The sequence below is a fragment of the Prinia subflava genome, unplaced genomic scaffold (genome assembly GCF_021018805.1).
Source record: "Prinia subflava isolate CZ2003 ecotype Zambia unplaced genomic scaffold, Cam_Psub_1.2 scaffold_52_NEW, whole genome shotgun sequence".
Classification (NCBI taxonomy): domain Eukaryota; kingdom Metazoa; phylum Chordata; class Aves; order Passeriformes; family Cisticolidae; genus Prinia; species Prinia subflava.
In genome coordinates this window covers 307607-322993 of record NW_026961053.1, presented here as the reverse complement: position 1 = coordinate 322993, position 15387 = coordinate 307607, and the positions used below count along the sequence as shown (strand labels likewise).

The following is a 15387-nucleotide window of genomic DNA, read 5'->3' as shown; positions in this document are numbered from 1 at the left end:
TCTCCCAGCCTGGCCCCAGAGGAGCTCCAGCCCTTGGAGCAGCTCCGTGGCCTCCTCTGGGCTCTCTCCAGCAGCTCCACGTCCTCCCTGTGCGGGACCCCAGGGCTAGAGCAGCTCTGCAGGTGGGGTCTCACCTGAGCAGGGCAAAGGGGCAGAACCCCCCTCCCCTCTGCCCATGCTGGGGGCTCAGCCCAGGCTCGGGGGTCTCTGGGCTGGGGCAGGTTCAGTGCTCACCCACCAGCATGCCCAAGTTCTTCTCCCAGGGCTGCTCTCAATTCTTTCCCTGTTCACTCTGTGTTTGTCCTGCCATCGCCCTGATCCCAAACCCGTGTTTCCCCTCCCCTGAGGAGCATCGAGTGATGAGACAACACAAAAATATCTTCATCTCTCTGCAGTTTATTGGTACACTGAAGGACCCTGGGGCCATGGCACTGGCAGGAAGCAGCTGATTCACACGACAGAGGGGGGCAACAGGGCCACATGCTCCAGGTGGGAAGGAGAGGAGGGAAAGGACCCATAAAACATTGAAGCTGTCAATTTACTCCACCTGGGGAAGGTGGACAGCTCCAGAGACCTGTTTCTCACTCCTAAATCTGACTATGGGACATCATCTCCTTCCTTCTGTTCATGTGGGCTCCTGACGCAGCTGGAGCAGGATGCGGGGGACCCATGGGGGGCGCGGGGGAAAGAGGGGCCTTAAAAAGTGACAGGGAAGAGCAGCTTTCCACAGGCTCCTCCTCAGCTGGTGCAGCAGCCCCGGGGAGCTCTGCAGTGCTGGGGGACCCACGGGAGAGATGTTTCACCCCAGTGGGGCTCAGCAAGGGCCAGGCCGGGCTGGAGGGATGCGCCTTGTTTTCAATCTCACTTTGGGGAGATTTCCCCCCAAAACACTTTGTTTCCTCCTGGATACCGATGGGGACGGAAGGGGCTGTGCTGCTGGTGGGAGGAAGAGGAAGGTGCTGCTTTCCCTGGGAGGAGGGAGGTGAGGGCTCAGTATTTGACCCCAGAGGATTTGACCGTCGTGGTGGTGACGCATCTCCGCACGGAGGAGGAACCTCCCCCGGCCATGAAGTTGCCACCTGCAGTGCTGCACATCCTCCCGCTGCCGGAGGAGAAGCCGCCACTGAGGATCCCTCCTCCCATACCGCAGCTGCCGCCCATGACGCTCCCACCGCCAACCGTGCACACTCCTCCTGCAGCCAGGCCGTTGCTGGCTCCAAAGCTGCCAGATCGGCCTCCACACACGGTGGTTCTGCCCACCACAGCTGGAAAAGAGGGAGAGGCTCATTGAACACCAGGCAACATCCTGGGAATCTTCACAAAACCAAGGGTAAAGGTAATTCTGCAGAGAAAACAACGTGTGGGTACTTACAGACATTCACGTTGGAGGGGTTCTCTAAGCAGAGCCTGTGTAGGGAGAGGAACATCGGTTGTAAATCTATACATAGTCAGAAGCAAAACTCTTCCTCAAATGTTCCTTTTTTATCCTGTTTCATATAATATCAATCAAGCCCCCTGAGAAATATTCCCTGTGGAGATCATGTTTCTGTTTTGGGCTTCAAAATTTGGAGGAAAAAAGGAAAGTAATCAGATTTCAAAGTTAAATGCATTGTGAGGGATGATTAAAGAAGAATCTGACCCATGAGGGGACAGAAAGCTGGCCCAGCCCATGGTGGGAGGTCTCACCTGTTCTCCTCTCCCTCCAGCAGCTTCCTGTACATGGCAATCTCAACATCCAGCGCAATCTTGATGTTCAGCAGCTCCTGGTACTCCTTCAGCAGGCGAGCCAGCTCCTCCTTGTCTTTGCTCAGGGCACATTCCAGCTCCTCCAGCTTCCTCCTGGCATCCTTGGTGGCCATCTCCCCCCTCTCCTCAGCCTCAGCGATGGCTGACTGCAGGTGATGGTTCTGTGGAGAGCAAAAGAAATTTCTTCATTCTCTCTGCCCACCCTCCACTGAAGCATCCTCATGGCACAAGCTGGAGGGGAAATAGGGGGAACCCATGAGATACTGGCCAACCCCCACCTGCTTCTTCACGTTCTCAATCTCTGTCCGCAGCCTCTGGACATTCCTGGACAGCTCCTGGATCTCCATCTTGGTGTTGCGCAGGTTGTCCCCATGCCGGCCGGCCGTGCTCTGGAGCTCTTCATACTACGGGCACAGGGACAAAGACACTCGTCAGGGACACAACAGACCAAAAAATACAGATGCTTCCCATGCTCCAGGAGCCTCAACCCCTCGGCAACTCACCCGGCTCTGGTACCAGGCCTCGGCCTCGGCCCGGCTGCTCTGGGCGATCTGCTCGTACTGGCGCCGCACCTCCTCGATGATGCTGTCCAGGTCCAGGTGCCGGTTGTTGTCCATGGACACCACCACGGACAGGTCCCGGCTGATTGTCTGCATCTGAGACAGCTCCTGCAACCAAGACATGACTCAGAGGCACCGTCTGATGAGGGGAGACAAGAGCAGCAGCTCCAGACAGCCTCTCCAGATCAAACCCACAAAGATGCTCAGTCCAACCTCAGTGTTCTTGGCCACCACACCCTCATTAAAACCTCACCCGGCAGAAGACAGAGCTCCTACCTCCTCGTAGATGCACCTCAGGAAGTTGATTTCGTCTGTCAGAGCTCCCACCTTGGCTTCCAGCTCGACTTTGGTCATATAGGCACAGTCCACGTCCTAAAGGAAAGATCCCAGAATTGGACCATGGCTTCCTCTCATCCCCCAAGAACTGCTGGCTCTTCCTGTTTAGATCTGCCCATCCTGGAGCTGAGTCCTTCCCACATCTTCACCTCCTGTCCCCCTCACCCCATCCTTGCTGGTGTCTCGGGACTCACCTTCTTCAGCACCACAAACTCATTCTCAGCAGCCGTGCGCCGGTTGATCTCCTCCTCATACCTGTGGAGGGAGCAGGACAAGGTGAGGCTCTGAGACCCCTGGTGAGGCTCTGGGACCCCTGGTGAGGCTCTGAGACCCCTGGTCCCTCCCCCCATGGGGTCTCCGCACCAGCTCTGCTCTCCTGGCTGGTCCCTCCCTGTCTGTGCCCGCACTCACTTGGTTTTGAACTCCTCCACGTACTGCCTCATGTTCTGCAGCTCTGACTCCAGCTGGCTCCGCTGCCCCAGCAGAGACTCCAGCCTCCTCCGCAGGTTCTGGATGTAATTCTCAAAGATCACATCCAGGTTCTTCCTGGGCCCCGTCGGCCCTTGCTGCTGGAGCAGCTCCCACTTGGTGGAGAGCACCTTGTTCTGCTGCTCCAGGAATCGGACCTGCAGCCAACAACGGGTGTGTGAGACATTGACCAGAGAGAAATCCCACTGCTCAAACCTCCTGGGAGCTTTGGAGGGCCATGGGAATCATTCCCCAAAACCTTCATACGACCATTGCTTCCAAGGGGAAAATTCCTCCCTTTTCTCTCCTTTTTTTTTTTACCCTGTAATTCTTAAATTCCTCCTCTTTTCTCCTCCTGTATTTCTGCTCACATTTTTTTTTGTTGTGTTTTTTGGGGGGGGTGGAGGGGAGGAGTGTGGGTAGCTATTGAAATGCTTCCATTCCAATCTTCCAAATTATTTCCAACACCAGTCAGGATTTTTGGCATTAATTTTCTGGAGCATCAGAAAATCAGAAAAACAAAAGCATCCCTTTTTGACCTTCCTATGAATGAAATCCCATTGGTCTCCATATTCAAGCACATTCCTCTTATCAGACACAGAAATTATTCCATATACATGTCATATATTTAAAAAACAAGGAACACATTTATAACCAATATTCTCCCAGTTTAGATAATTTAAAGGGAACTCATCTGCACTTAAACTGAAAGAAGAAATGGTTGCAATTTTTAAAAAAATTTTTCCTAGATTTTCAGTTCCTTGAGAAAAAATTATCCCAGAAAAAGGAAAGACTTAAAGAAACACTTTGGTCACTGAATATATCCCCATCCCTTTTGGCCTGTGTGCACTGGAGAGAAATGTCCATCCACCAAACCTGGAGAAAGTTGTTCAGTTTCTCTGTGGATGCTAAATTTTGACACTTCCTCAGGAGGAAACCAGATGGAACCCAATGGGAACAATCACAGCCCAACACTGAGCTGAGAAGGATAACATTTCCCTCAGCAAAGCATAAGAAATTTCTGCAGTTTTCCCATTCCCAAGCAAATCCAGTTCCAACCTCTCACCTTGTCAATGAAGGAGGCAAACTGGTTGTTCAGAGTCTTGATCTGCTCCTTCTCCTGGCACTTCACTTGCTGGATCTGAGGGTCAATGTCGACGTGGACTGGCCGCAGCAGGGTCGGGTCCACCTGCACCGGCTGGATGCCTCCAGGGAAGCCGGGGCCGCATCTGACGGAGCCACCAAAGCCGCCCATTCCTCCACCAATGACACCTCCTCCAATGCCACCAAATCCTCCTGGAAATCCTCCACCAAAGCCACCAATTCTACATCCGTAGCCACTGCCGTAAGAGCCGCCCATGGAAATCCTTGTGCTGCCCCCCAGGTTGTGGAGGCTCCGGCTGCTGAATCCTCCACAGCGTCCGCTGCCACCTCCGAACCCCCTGGATGTGGAGAACGAGCTGTAGCTGATCCTGCTCCGGCCACCGCCTCCAAAGCCGCCACCAACAGCAGAGCAGGAGCTGAATCCCCTTTTGCTCCCAACTCCGAAGCTCCTGCAGACAGACTGACGAGACATGGCTGGTTCTCTTCAAAAGAGCCGAAACTGGGGAAGATGAGGAGATCGAGAGAGCTGAGCTGGTGCTGAGGGCAGAGAGAAGTGCTCAGAGTCTTCTCTGGCTCCACAGCTCCAGGCATTCCCTTTTATCTGCTCCTGGAGGTGGGCTGGGACAGCTTGGGCGTGAAGAGGAAACAAATTTACTGTCTTCATCAGCTTGGTGCGGTTAACAGATTTTTGCCAAATTGGTGACTCCACCCAGAAATCCGCTTCGCCGTGCAGAAGGAAAAGCAGGAGCACCGAGGCAGGTCTCTGTGAGTAAGTGGAGTAAGTGGACTCCCATATCTTTATATCATCTGGAAAAATATGTTTTACAACGATGTTGGCATGTTCTTCCCTCCTCCCATTTCCCTGCCTGCTCCTAATGACTCCACAGGTTGTCTGACTCCAGATTTTTTTTCCTTACGCTTCACACTAGGCAAGGATTTTGGTGAAAGCCAGACAGAATGAGGCTTTCACAATTCTCCCAAGCACGCCCTGAATCTCCTTGTTAAGCAGAAAATTCCCAATGGCTTTCCAAGTGGAAAAATGCCGCATCATTAACATTTGACAGAGGTCAGCATTTCTGTTTTATGTGGAAAAAAGCTGCTTAGTTCCTTCCTAAGAGCATCAGGTGGGATTTTATCCCTCCAAAATGTGTCCCACAAAGTCTGAGACAACAGGTCCTGGGATTCTGAGTGCCAGAGCAGGAGAACGAGGATGTCCAGCTCCTTACTTGTGCTTTTACAGTGGCCACAGGGATTGTCAAGCCACAGAGGACGGAAAGGACGCTCCAGGCAGTAGATGTTGTAATGGTGACTGACAATAATGTTTAATTTAATCCACCAGCTCCCCAGCAATGGATTTGGACACTCACACGAAGGACATCTTGCAGGTACCTTCTGAGCCTCACTAATCAAATAAATATCTTAGTTACATTTATTAATTTGATCAGTAAAAATCACCGACATTTCCTTCATTCGTATTTCCTAAAAATAATGAATAAACGTCAAGGGAAATAGAGATTTTAAAGCACTTCAGTAGTCAAAAAATATCCTGTTTTTAAGGTTCCTGATTGCATGTGTTGAGCTTTCATGGTCACACAGGAGATTTGGACAGGTTAGTGTGGTTTGAAAGCATCCCTAGGAATCAGCTAGTGGTCACAGACACAGAAAACACTTTGGAAAACCAGCCCAGAAAAACACTTCCAAAAGCCACTGGAGGAATCAGAAACATAAATGTCATTGATTGTGACTGGGATGGGGCTTTTGGAGCCACAGACTGTGTGGAATGAGAAGGAGGGGAGGACGTTAACCTTGATGGGGATTCACCTGTTGGCCAAGATTATCCCACCCTTAGGGACCCAGGAGTTGGCAACAGTCATTTGGCAATTGAAGGATGCCACAGTTAGCCAAGGATTATTCCACCATCAATGGACTAAACTGTTGGTGAAGGGCTGTCCCACCCTTGAGTCATGGTTGGCCAAGGGTTATCCATGTGGTTGTGTGTTCCTGCAGTTGGGGAATGGACAGCACCCCACAGCATGGAGGGGACACCCTCCCTTCCAAAAGCAGCTGCAGTCAAGATGGGCTGGTTTCTCCAGGGTCATCTCCCAGATGGAGATTTGAGCTCTCCAGACTGTCCTGCAGTCCAGCACTCTCACTCCTGACCAGCATCCCGGGGGAGCTGCAGAGGGGCTCAGGTTTAGGTGGAGCAAACAGGTTGTCCCTTCTCCTGGTCTCCCTCCCAGCTGCCAAGCCCATGGTATGGAGGCACCAGGACCTTGCTGGAACATCCCACGAGGAGGTTCCACGAGGAGGAGGAAGATCTGCAAAGTCAGCCAGATGCCTGGGTGCTGACCACACTCAGCTCCTGCAGATAAGACGCCCAGATTGAGTCACCCTGACGTCTTGAGACAAGATGTGCAGATTATTCCAAACCTGGAGTCACCTGAGCCTTCTCCAGGTAAAACTCGACCGGCAGCTGGGCTCCAGCTGTGCCCTCAGATCTCTTGCGCAAGGAGCTGCGCGCAGCAGAATCGTCGACACCAGGGAAAATGTGAGCTCGGCAGAAAACAGGGATGGAGACCAAGCCACGCTCCGGCTTCCAACCCGACCCAGCCAAGAGCACGGAGGAGGTGTCGCAATGACTCCTCACAGCAGCGCTGCAACGCCATGTAAAGTTCATTGTAAAGTTTAGAAGAAACAGGCTCTTAAACACTGAAACTGGTGATTAAGCACCAAAACAGGTGACTCTTGCCCCAAGCCAAACCTCAAACTGCTCCTGGCACAACACCAGCTTCGCACAGGCATTGCCTACTCAGCATCTTTATTTGAGCCAAATCCAGCCACAATCCCAGCTCCAGCACCCTTCAAAGTGGGGAGAACTCCCTTTTCCAAGAGCTCACTTTCCTGGACCTCTTCCTCAGTCTGCAGCTTCCCGACCCCTCTGAGAACATCAGCAGCTCCCAGAGGCTGTTGTGGGACTCTTGAACCACCACCGACAGCGTTTCCTGCCTCTTTGATCTCTCCAGGTGGTGAAGGAACCACAGCACAGCTCAGATCAAACACTCCAGACTCCCCTCCCAAATCCTCTCCTGAGCTCCTCCAAATCTCTCCCTCCTGCTCTTGGAGCAAGGATGAGCCACTGAGGAATTAATCAGCTTCTCAGGGAGAGGATGGGACCCAAGCTCATGGATGGGGGTGAATCACACCTTCCCAGCCTGTCATGTTCCCACGGCTGGTCAGGGATGCTGCCTGTGCTCCCCCTGCTCTCTGCCCAGCTGTGCGTCCCACCCGGCCATCCCACAGCCCAGGTGTGCACCAGAGGCAGGTGCTGGACCAACATCCTGATCCATTGTTATCCATGTTCACCAGCTCTCCCACCCAAGGGGCTCCTACCCTGACACCCCCTTGTCACAACCCCAAGACCATTTGGAGGCAGGAAATTCAGACGAGACTGTTCCAATGTTGGCTCCCACCTGCTGCTGCTGATTCTCATCATCCATTAGCCCCCGTGGCTCTCTACTGGTCAGGCCATGAGGCACTGGGAACGTTCCTGCCTACATCCCAGGACACGGGTTTCAGCAGACCCTTTGAGCTTCCAGAATCCAAGAGGGATTGAGACAGTCCCTTTCCTTGAGCTTCGTGAACTGGAGTGTTGCCACATCTGGAGAGACGTGACAGGGGCACTGAGGCACTGAGTGTCTTTGTGTGCCTAAAGCTGAGTCCCCAAAACTGGGACAGAGCAGCCCGTATTAGCTCAGTGACTGGGAAGATGCTGGACCCCTTTACTGGAGGTTTCCAGACCCAACAATTGCAGAATCTGCTGTGGCAATAACTCTGCAGGATTCCAGAGATGAACTGGGTGATTCCTTATGTCAGGAGATGCCTAAAAATCGAGCATGCTCCTGTACTCCTGAGTTTGGTCTTCTGCTGGCTCACTGAGTTGGTGAGCATTGTGTGAATTGAGCATCCAGCACCCACCACCTGGATTTGTGCCTTCAGGTGAGAGTCAGCCACCACCTGAGCTGGGGGGCCTGCCCTGCTCCACCCCCACCCGTTTGGCTCCATCAAAGCACAGGTACAACACACTGGGCAGAGAACGACCCCCAGCTTCCCAACAAAGGGACCAGCTTCCTTCCCAAAGCAGGAACCACCCTGCCCAGAGTGGGTCCCGAAGCAGTGACACAATAACATCGTGAATGTTCTCTGCAATTTATTGGGAATGGCGACATCCCTGGGAAGGAGGGCAGGACACGCACACGGAGGAAGGGCAGTAGGGACACAGAGCAAGAGGAGAGAGGAGGACAGAGGGGTTTATACACATTTGCCACAAGAAATGTACAACACAGCAAGGAAGGCAGAGCGGCCCCTCCTGCCAGGCAGCTCCCGGTGCCGGGACACCCACGGCATCACCACCAGAACCCCGTGTGGGAACAGGAGCTGGAAGGAGCTGGGTGGGAGGGACGGCGTTCATCCATTGCAGGACACCGGAGCTGGGCTTTGGCAGGCTGGGCTGCTGTCAGCAGGACACGGGAGGTGCTTCTTTTTTGTCAACCCTCGGGGCTCAGAATCTCACCCCCGAAGATTTGACCGAGGTGGTGGTGACGCATCTCCGCACGGAGGAGGATCCCCCGCCGGAGCCGCACATCCTTCCGCTGCCGGAGGAGAAGCCCCCACCGTACATGGCTCCCCCCATGCCGCAGCTGCCGCCCATGCTGCCTCCTCCGCAGATGCCACCTCCTCCCATTCCTCCTCCCATGCCGCTGCCGCCTCCGAATCCTCCTCCCATTCCACAGCTGCCGCCTCCGAATCCTCCTCCCATGCCGCTGCCTCCGAATCCTCCTCCCATGCCTCCTCTGCCTCCGGAGATGGTCGTCCTGCCCACCACCGCTGGAAGAGAAGCACAGGTTACTCACCTGCTGCCCAAAAGAACAATTTCCACCCCTTCCAAAGGAGCCCAGGGCAGATACTTACAGACATTGACGTTGGACATGCTGTCGTTGCACAGCCTGTGAGGGAAATTGGGACCAGTTATTCCTCCAGGAAGTGCATGGCACTTCAGCTGAGAATTTCCCTTTTTTGTACACATTTATATTTCTCAATTATTCTAAAAAAAATTTGCAACCTGTTCAATATTTTTTCCAGAATTTTTCAATTATTCTTTATAGAAATGAGCAACCTTTACCTTCACATTAAAATGGAAAACCCACTTAAGTATGATTATGCTTGATATAATTATTAGATACTTGGGAATTAGAGCATGAATGACACAAAATCAATCTTTAGGTGTGGATTCAAGGGTTTTACCTACACGTCTTATAATCTGTCAAGAATTTAGTCAAATAGATGCCAATTAAGTACCTGTTCTCCTCCCCCTCCAGCAGCTTCCTGTACATGGCAATCTCAACATCCAGTGCCATTTTGGTGTTCAGCAGCTCCTGGTACTCCTTCAGCAGGCGAGCCAGATCCTCCTTGTCCTTCTGCAGGGCACATTCCAGCTCTTCCAGCTTCCTCCTGGCATCCTTGATGGCCATCTCCCCCTTCTCCTCAGCTTCAGCGATGGCTGCCTGAAGCTGCTGGTTCTAAGGAAGAGAAAACCAGTGTGAGATCCCTTCTGCCCACCCTCCACTGCAGCATTCTCATGGCACAAACTGGAGAGAAAACAGACAAAAATAATCCATCTCCTCCAAAGGGCATGAATTTTCATGACTGCTTTCCCTCTCACGACCCAGCCCCACACTGACCCAGCAGCTGTTACCCAGTGAGGCGCTGATGGTCCCTTACCTGCTTCTTCACGCTCTCAATCTCACCCCGCAGCCTCTGGATGTTCCTGGTCAGCTCCTGGATCTCCATCTTGGTGTTGCGCAGGTTGTCCCCGTGCCGGCCGGCCGTGCTCTGGAGCTCTTCATACTACGGGCACAGGGACAAAGACACTCGTCAGGGACACAAGTGACCAAAAAGCTCAGGTGGTCCAAACAGCGGGGACTGTCCCAGGAGCCTCAACCCCTCGGCAACTCACCCGGCTCTGGTACCAGGCCTCGGCCTCGGCCCGGCTGCTCTGGGCGATCTGCTCGTACTGGCGCCGCACCTCCTCGATGATGCTGTCCAGGTCCAGGTGCCGGTTGTTGTCCATGGACACCACCACGGACAGGTCCCGGCTGATTGTCTGCATCTGAGACAGCTCCTGCAACCAAGACATGACTCAGAGGCACCGTCTGATGAGGGGAGACAAGAGCAGCAGCTCCAGACAGCCTCTCCAGATCAAACCCACAAAGATGCTCAGTCCAACCTCAGTGTTCTTGGCCACCACACCCTCATTAAAACCTCACCCGGCAGAAGACAGAGCTCCTACCTCCTCGTAGATGCACCTCAGGAAGTTGATTTCGTCTGTCAGAGCTCCCACCTTGGCTTCCAGCTCAACTTTGTTCATATAGGCACAGTCCACGTCCTAAAGGAAAGATCCCAGAATTGGACCATGGCTTCCTCTCATCCCCCAAGAACTGCTGGCTCTTCCTGTTTGGATCTGCCCATCCTGGAGCTGAGTCCTTCCCACATCTTCACCTCCTGTCCCCCCTCACCCCATCCTTGCTGGTGTCTCGGGACTCACCTTCTTCAGCACCACAAACTCATTCTCAGCAGCCGTGCGCCGGTTGATCTCCTCCTCATACCTGTGGAGGGAGCAGGACAAGGTGAGGCTCTGAGACCCCTGGTGAGGCTCTGAGACCCCTGGTGAGGCTCTGAGACCCCTGGTCCCTCCCCCCACGGGGTCTCCGCACCAGCTCTGCTCTCCTGGCCGGTCCCTCCCTGTCTGTGCCCGCACTCACTTGGTTTTGAACTCCTCCACGTACTGCCTCATGTTCTGCAGCTCTGACTCCAGCTGGCTCCGCTGTGCCAGGGTTGAATCCAGCCTCCTCCGCAGGTTCTGGATGTAATTCTCAAAGATCACATCCAGGTTCTTCCTGGGCCCCGACGGCCCTTGCTGCTGGAGCAGCTCCCACTTGGTGGAGAGCACCTTGTTCTGCTGCTCCAGGAATCGGACCTGCAGCCAACAACGGGTGTGTGAGACATTGACCAGAGAGAAATCCCACTGCTCAAACCTCCCGGGAGCTTTGAGAGCCCAGAGAATCACTCCCCATCTATGTCTCATTCAGGCATTTAAGCTCCATAAGTGCATGAGAAATATTATTTAATTTATCTATTATTAGACCATTAAGTTTTGAGTCATTCTGTACTTCTCCCTTGGGGACAAAGAGATGTTGCCAGTAAAAAATACCATCCCAATTTTCCATAGCATTCGGTTTGGAGTTTGCCGTCATCTTTCCAGCACTGAAGTCAAGAAAGATGAATTTTTTGTTCCCTAACTGCCCATGCATTCTCTTTGGAGAGATTGTCTATTTCTTCGGCTTCTACTTGAAAATAATCCAAGAGTATTGGAAAAAGGTTTAATGCTCTGAAGTTTCTAGAATCAGGCTTTGAGAAGAAAGTCTAATCAAAAAAGCAAGTCCCAGCAATGAGAACTCTTAGGACAAATAAATTCACAATGATGATTTTGCCCTGAATCACCCAAAATGGGACTGCAGAAGTGCCTTGGCAAGACAATCCCCAGAATACCCTACAGATGTTCTCTTTAAACTTCCATTAGCACAAAACCTCCTCTATTGTTCGATGCTACTTAAGAAAACCTGACTAATTACAACTTGATGCTGAGGCATTGGTCTGACTACTCCAACAGCTGTTGATAAATTCCCATTCCACACCCTTGTTATTTGACAGCATACCCCCCAAAAAACCCCAGTCCTAAACTCTCACCTTGTCAATGAAGGAGGCAAACTGGTTGTTCAGGGTCTTTATCTGCTCCTTCTCTTGGTTTTTGACTTGCTGGATCTGGGGGTCAATCTCCACATGGACCGGACGCAGGAGGCTGGGGTCAACTTGCACCGGCTGGATGCCTCCAGGGAAGCCCGGGCCACCAAAGCCGCCCATTCCACCCATTCCGCCCATTCCCCCACTGCCCATCCCGCCACCAAAGCCACCCATTCCTGACCCACCACCCATTCCACCACAAATTCCACCACCAAAGCCACCCATTCCGCCACCACCCATTCCGCCACCACCCATTCCTCCGCAGCTCATCCCTCCACCGTAGCCGCCCATCCTGCTGCCGTAGCTGCTGCCGCCGTAGCATCCGCCCATGGCAATCCTTCTGCTGCCCCCCGTGTTGTGCAGGCTCCGGCTGCTGAACCCCCCGCAGTGTCCTCCTCCTCCTCCTCGGGATGAGGAGTACGAGCTGTAGCTGGTCTTGCTCCGGCCACCGCAGCCTCCAAAGCCACCACCAGCAGCGGAGCAGGAGCTGAATCCCTTTCTCCCTCCTCCGAAGCTCATGCAGACAGACTGACGAGACATGGCTGGTGTTTTCCAAGCAGAATCAAAATCCAGAAGAGCAGAAAGACCAACAGAGCTGATGAGGGCAGAAAGAAGTCTGGCTCCAACAGCTCAGGGCATTCCCTTTTATCCGCTGCTGGAGGTGGGCTGGGACAGCTTGGGCGTGAAGGTGAAAAGCAATTTAATATTTTCATCAGCACGGGGCTGTTGACAGATTTTCCATGAGCTTTGCTGTATTTGGGGCTGCCCAGAAACACACCCTGTAATCTAGAGGTGAATAAAACAAAAGCATCGAGGCAGGTCTCTGTGACTAAGTGAACTCTCATATCTTTATGACATCTTGGAAATCAATTTTGTCCATAATTCCCTTTTCTGCGCCCCCTCATTGGGTATCCAGCCCTCATTAGTGGCTCCCAATAATTCAAGATAGAGATCTCCCTATCAAAGCTACACAGAACAGCAAAGTTTTGATGAAATCCCAGCTATAATATGGCTTTCACAATTCCTCACACACACCCTTAATCCCCATTTTATATGTTAAGTTGCCTTTGGAGTTTCAGGAGATGTTTCCCAATCCTGAATGGGAATTCACGACACCAAAATTTGAGGAGACTCAGCATATTCTCCTGCGAGAGAGGAAAAACACCTCCTTGGAGCGTGTGGTGCCACTACAATGGGAGTGTCTTCTGCCTGAGTCTAAATTCCCTCCACTCGCAACTCCGCAAATCTGCGACTGCCAGCTGGGGCTCTGGATGATGCTGCAGCAGAGGGGAGAAGGAGCCTGGAATAATCTCGCTCTCCTCAGTGTTCTGAGGGTGACAGGGCGTGACAGCTTAAGGAGGAATGAGGGGACACCTTGGGAACCCTGTGGTGACAGTGTCAGGGACAGACAGACAAACACTATGGAAGAGGTGCGACAGATGGACAATTCAAAGTGATGAGGGGTTCCTGCTGCTCTGGTGAATCCCACGACCTGTGATTTACCTGGTTTTTCCCAAAAAATGAGATGACTGATATGGAAAAACCTGTTGAGAAATGGAGCTGTTACAACCCCCAAGGCACAGTATAACCTTTTGCTTCCAAATAATTTATTGGGAAAGGAATGTGGTTTAAGAATGTGGTTTAGAAATGTATTTTACAGGATGTGTCTGAAATAAACCCTTTTTTTTTCTGTTGCATGTAAATGAAATGTTAATTATTTATGGAAAATATAAATAATATTGGTGTGTTCCAAAAAACAGTAGATTCTAGTTTAAAAGGAAGCCGAGTCTGTAAATACTATTTAAGAGGCATTCTAAAAGTTTTATCTACCTTGATATTATCAATTAAATACCTGAATCATTTAATAAATTAAATGGAAAATAATGTTCACATTTTCCTAGAAAACAGCACAACAGAAGTAATAAAACAAATGACAGAAACTGCACATTCTAGCCCTTGAAATACTTAAAATATGAACTTAAGGTCATTCAAAAGACCTGTGTATGAACACAGACCTTCAGAATGAATTTTCAGAGCCTCCAATGAGATCTGGGCCACTGAATGTGGTTTGGAAATATCACGAGGCATCAGAAATCAAAATGTCCCTGATAATCCCTGGGACGGGGGTGCTGAGCCCCCTGGTCTGCATGAACAGGGTGTGAGGGAGGGGAGAACATCACCCTTGAGGGAGTCAACGGTTGGCCAAGAGTTATCCCACTCCTGAGGAACTTGGTAAGAGTTGGCCAAGGGTTATTCCACACTTGGGGGCTCAGTAACACTTGAACAAGAGTTATCCCACTCCTAACTCCTGGTTGGTCAAGAATTATCCCTCTCTCAAGGGATTCAGGCAGGAGTTGGCCAAGGATTGTTCCCACCCATGAGGGACTCAAAAAACGCTTATCCAAGGGTTCTCCCACCCTCAGTGGACTCAGGCAGGAGTTGGCCAAGGATTATCCCACCCTTGAGGGACAAGGTTATCCAGCTTTGAGGGAGACCAACCAGGGTGACCAGGGTTGGCAAGAAGTTACCAGGTGTGTGTTCCTGCAGCTGGGGAATGGACAGCACCCCACAGCATGGAGGGGACACCCTCCCTTCCAAAAGCAGCTGCAGTCAAGATGGGCTGGTTTCTCCAGGGTCATCTCCCAGATGGAGATTTGAGCTCTCCAGACTGTCCTGCAGTCCAGCACACTCACTCCTGACCAGCATCCCGGGGGAGCTGCAGAGGGGCTCAGGTTTAGGTGGAGCAAACAGGTTTGTCCCTTCTCCTGGCCTCCCTCCCAGCTGCCAAGCCCATGGTATGGAGGCACCAGGACCTCGCTGGAACATCCCACGAGGAGGTTCCACGAGGAGGAGGAAGATCTGCAAAGTCAGCCAGATGCCTGGGTGCTGACCACACTCAGCTCCTGCAGATAAGACGCCCAGATTGAGTCACCCTGACGTCTTGAGACAAGATGTGCAGATTATTCCAAACCTGGAGTCACTTTGGCCTCCTTCAGGTGAGACTCGACACCAAGCTGATCCTTCAGATCTCTTGCACAAGGAGTTGAACATGGTAAGATCAACACCAGGGAAAATGTGAGCTCGGCAGAAAACGTGGATGGAGACCAAGCCCAGCTCCAGCTTCCAATGTGACCCAGCCAAGAGCTTCCATCATGGATCTTGCACTGAGGAGGTGTTGCAGCGACTCAACACTCGGCACTACAATGCTGTGTTCAGGATTGTAAAGCTGAGAAGAAACAGACTCTTAAAATGAAGCACCAAAACAGGTGACTCTTGCCCCAAGATGAACCTCAAACTGCTCCTGGCACAACAGCAG

The 15387-nt window shown here is 52.0% G+C and overlaps 2 protein-coding genes across 7 annotated transcripts; both read right to left on the bottom strand.

The window, feature by feature from the left end:
- Positions 1 to 397: 397 nt before the first annotated feature.
- Positions 398 to 4768, bottom strand: LOC134565492 (keratin, type II cytoskeletal 6B-like). Its single transcript, XM_063425086.1, has 9 exons — positions 4177 to 4768; positions 3054 to 3268; positions 2837 to 2897; positions 2583 to 2678; positions 2250 to 2414; positions 2025 to 2150; positions 1687 to 1907; positions 1373 to 1407; positions 398 to 1265 (listed from the first exon to the last, which is right to left on the bottom strand). The coding sequence occupies exons 1-9, from the start codon at positions 4684 to 4686 to the stop codon at positions 991 to 993; spliced, it is 1704 nt and encodes a 567-aa protein (XP_063281156.1). The 5' UTR covers positions 4687 to 4768; the 3' UTR covers positions 398 to 990.
- A 3680-nt stretch (positions 4769 to 8448) lies between these two features.
- On the bottom strand, positions 8449 to 12611 carry LOC134565491 (keratin, type II cytoskeletal 3-like). 6 transcript variants are annotated; one of them, XM_063425085.1, is made up of 10 exons: positions 12018 to 12611; positions 11033 to 11247; positions 10816 to 10876; positions 10561 to 10656; positions 10228 to 10392; positions 9993 to 10118; positions 9570 to 9790; positions 9183 to 9217; positions 9009 to 9098; positions 8449 to 8930 (listed from the first exon to the last, which is right to left on the bottom strand). In XM_063425085.1, exons 1-10 carry the CDS (start codon positions 12609 to 12611, stop codon positions 8773 to 8775), a joined length of 1761 nt encoding a protein of 586 aa, XP_063281155.1. In that variant the 3' UTR covers positions 8449 to 8772. The 6 variants fall into 6 exon arrangements, with proteins under 6 accessions (XP_063281155.1, XP_063281151.1, XP_063281154.1 ...); XM_063425081.1 differs by having other exon boundaries at positions 8450 to 8945; positions 9003 to 9098; XM_063425084.1 differs by having other exon boundaries at positions 8451 to 8960; positions 9033 to 9098.
- Positions 12612 to 15387: the final 2776 nt, after the last annotated feature.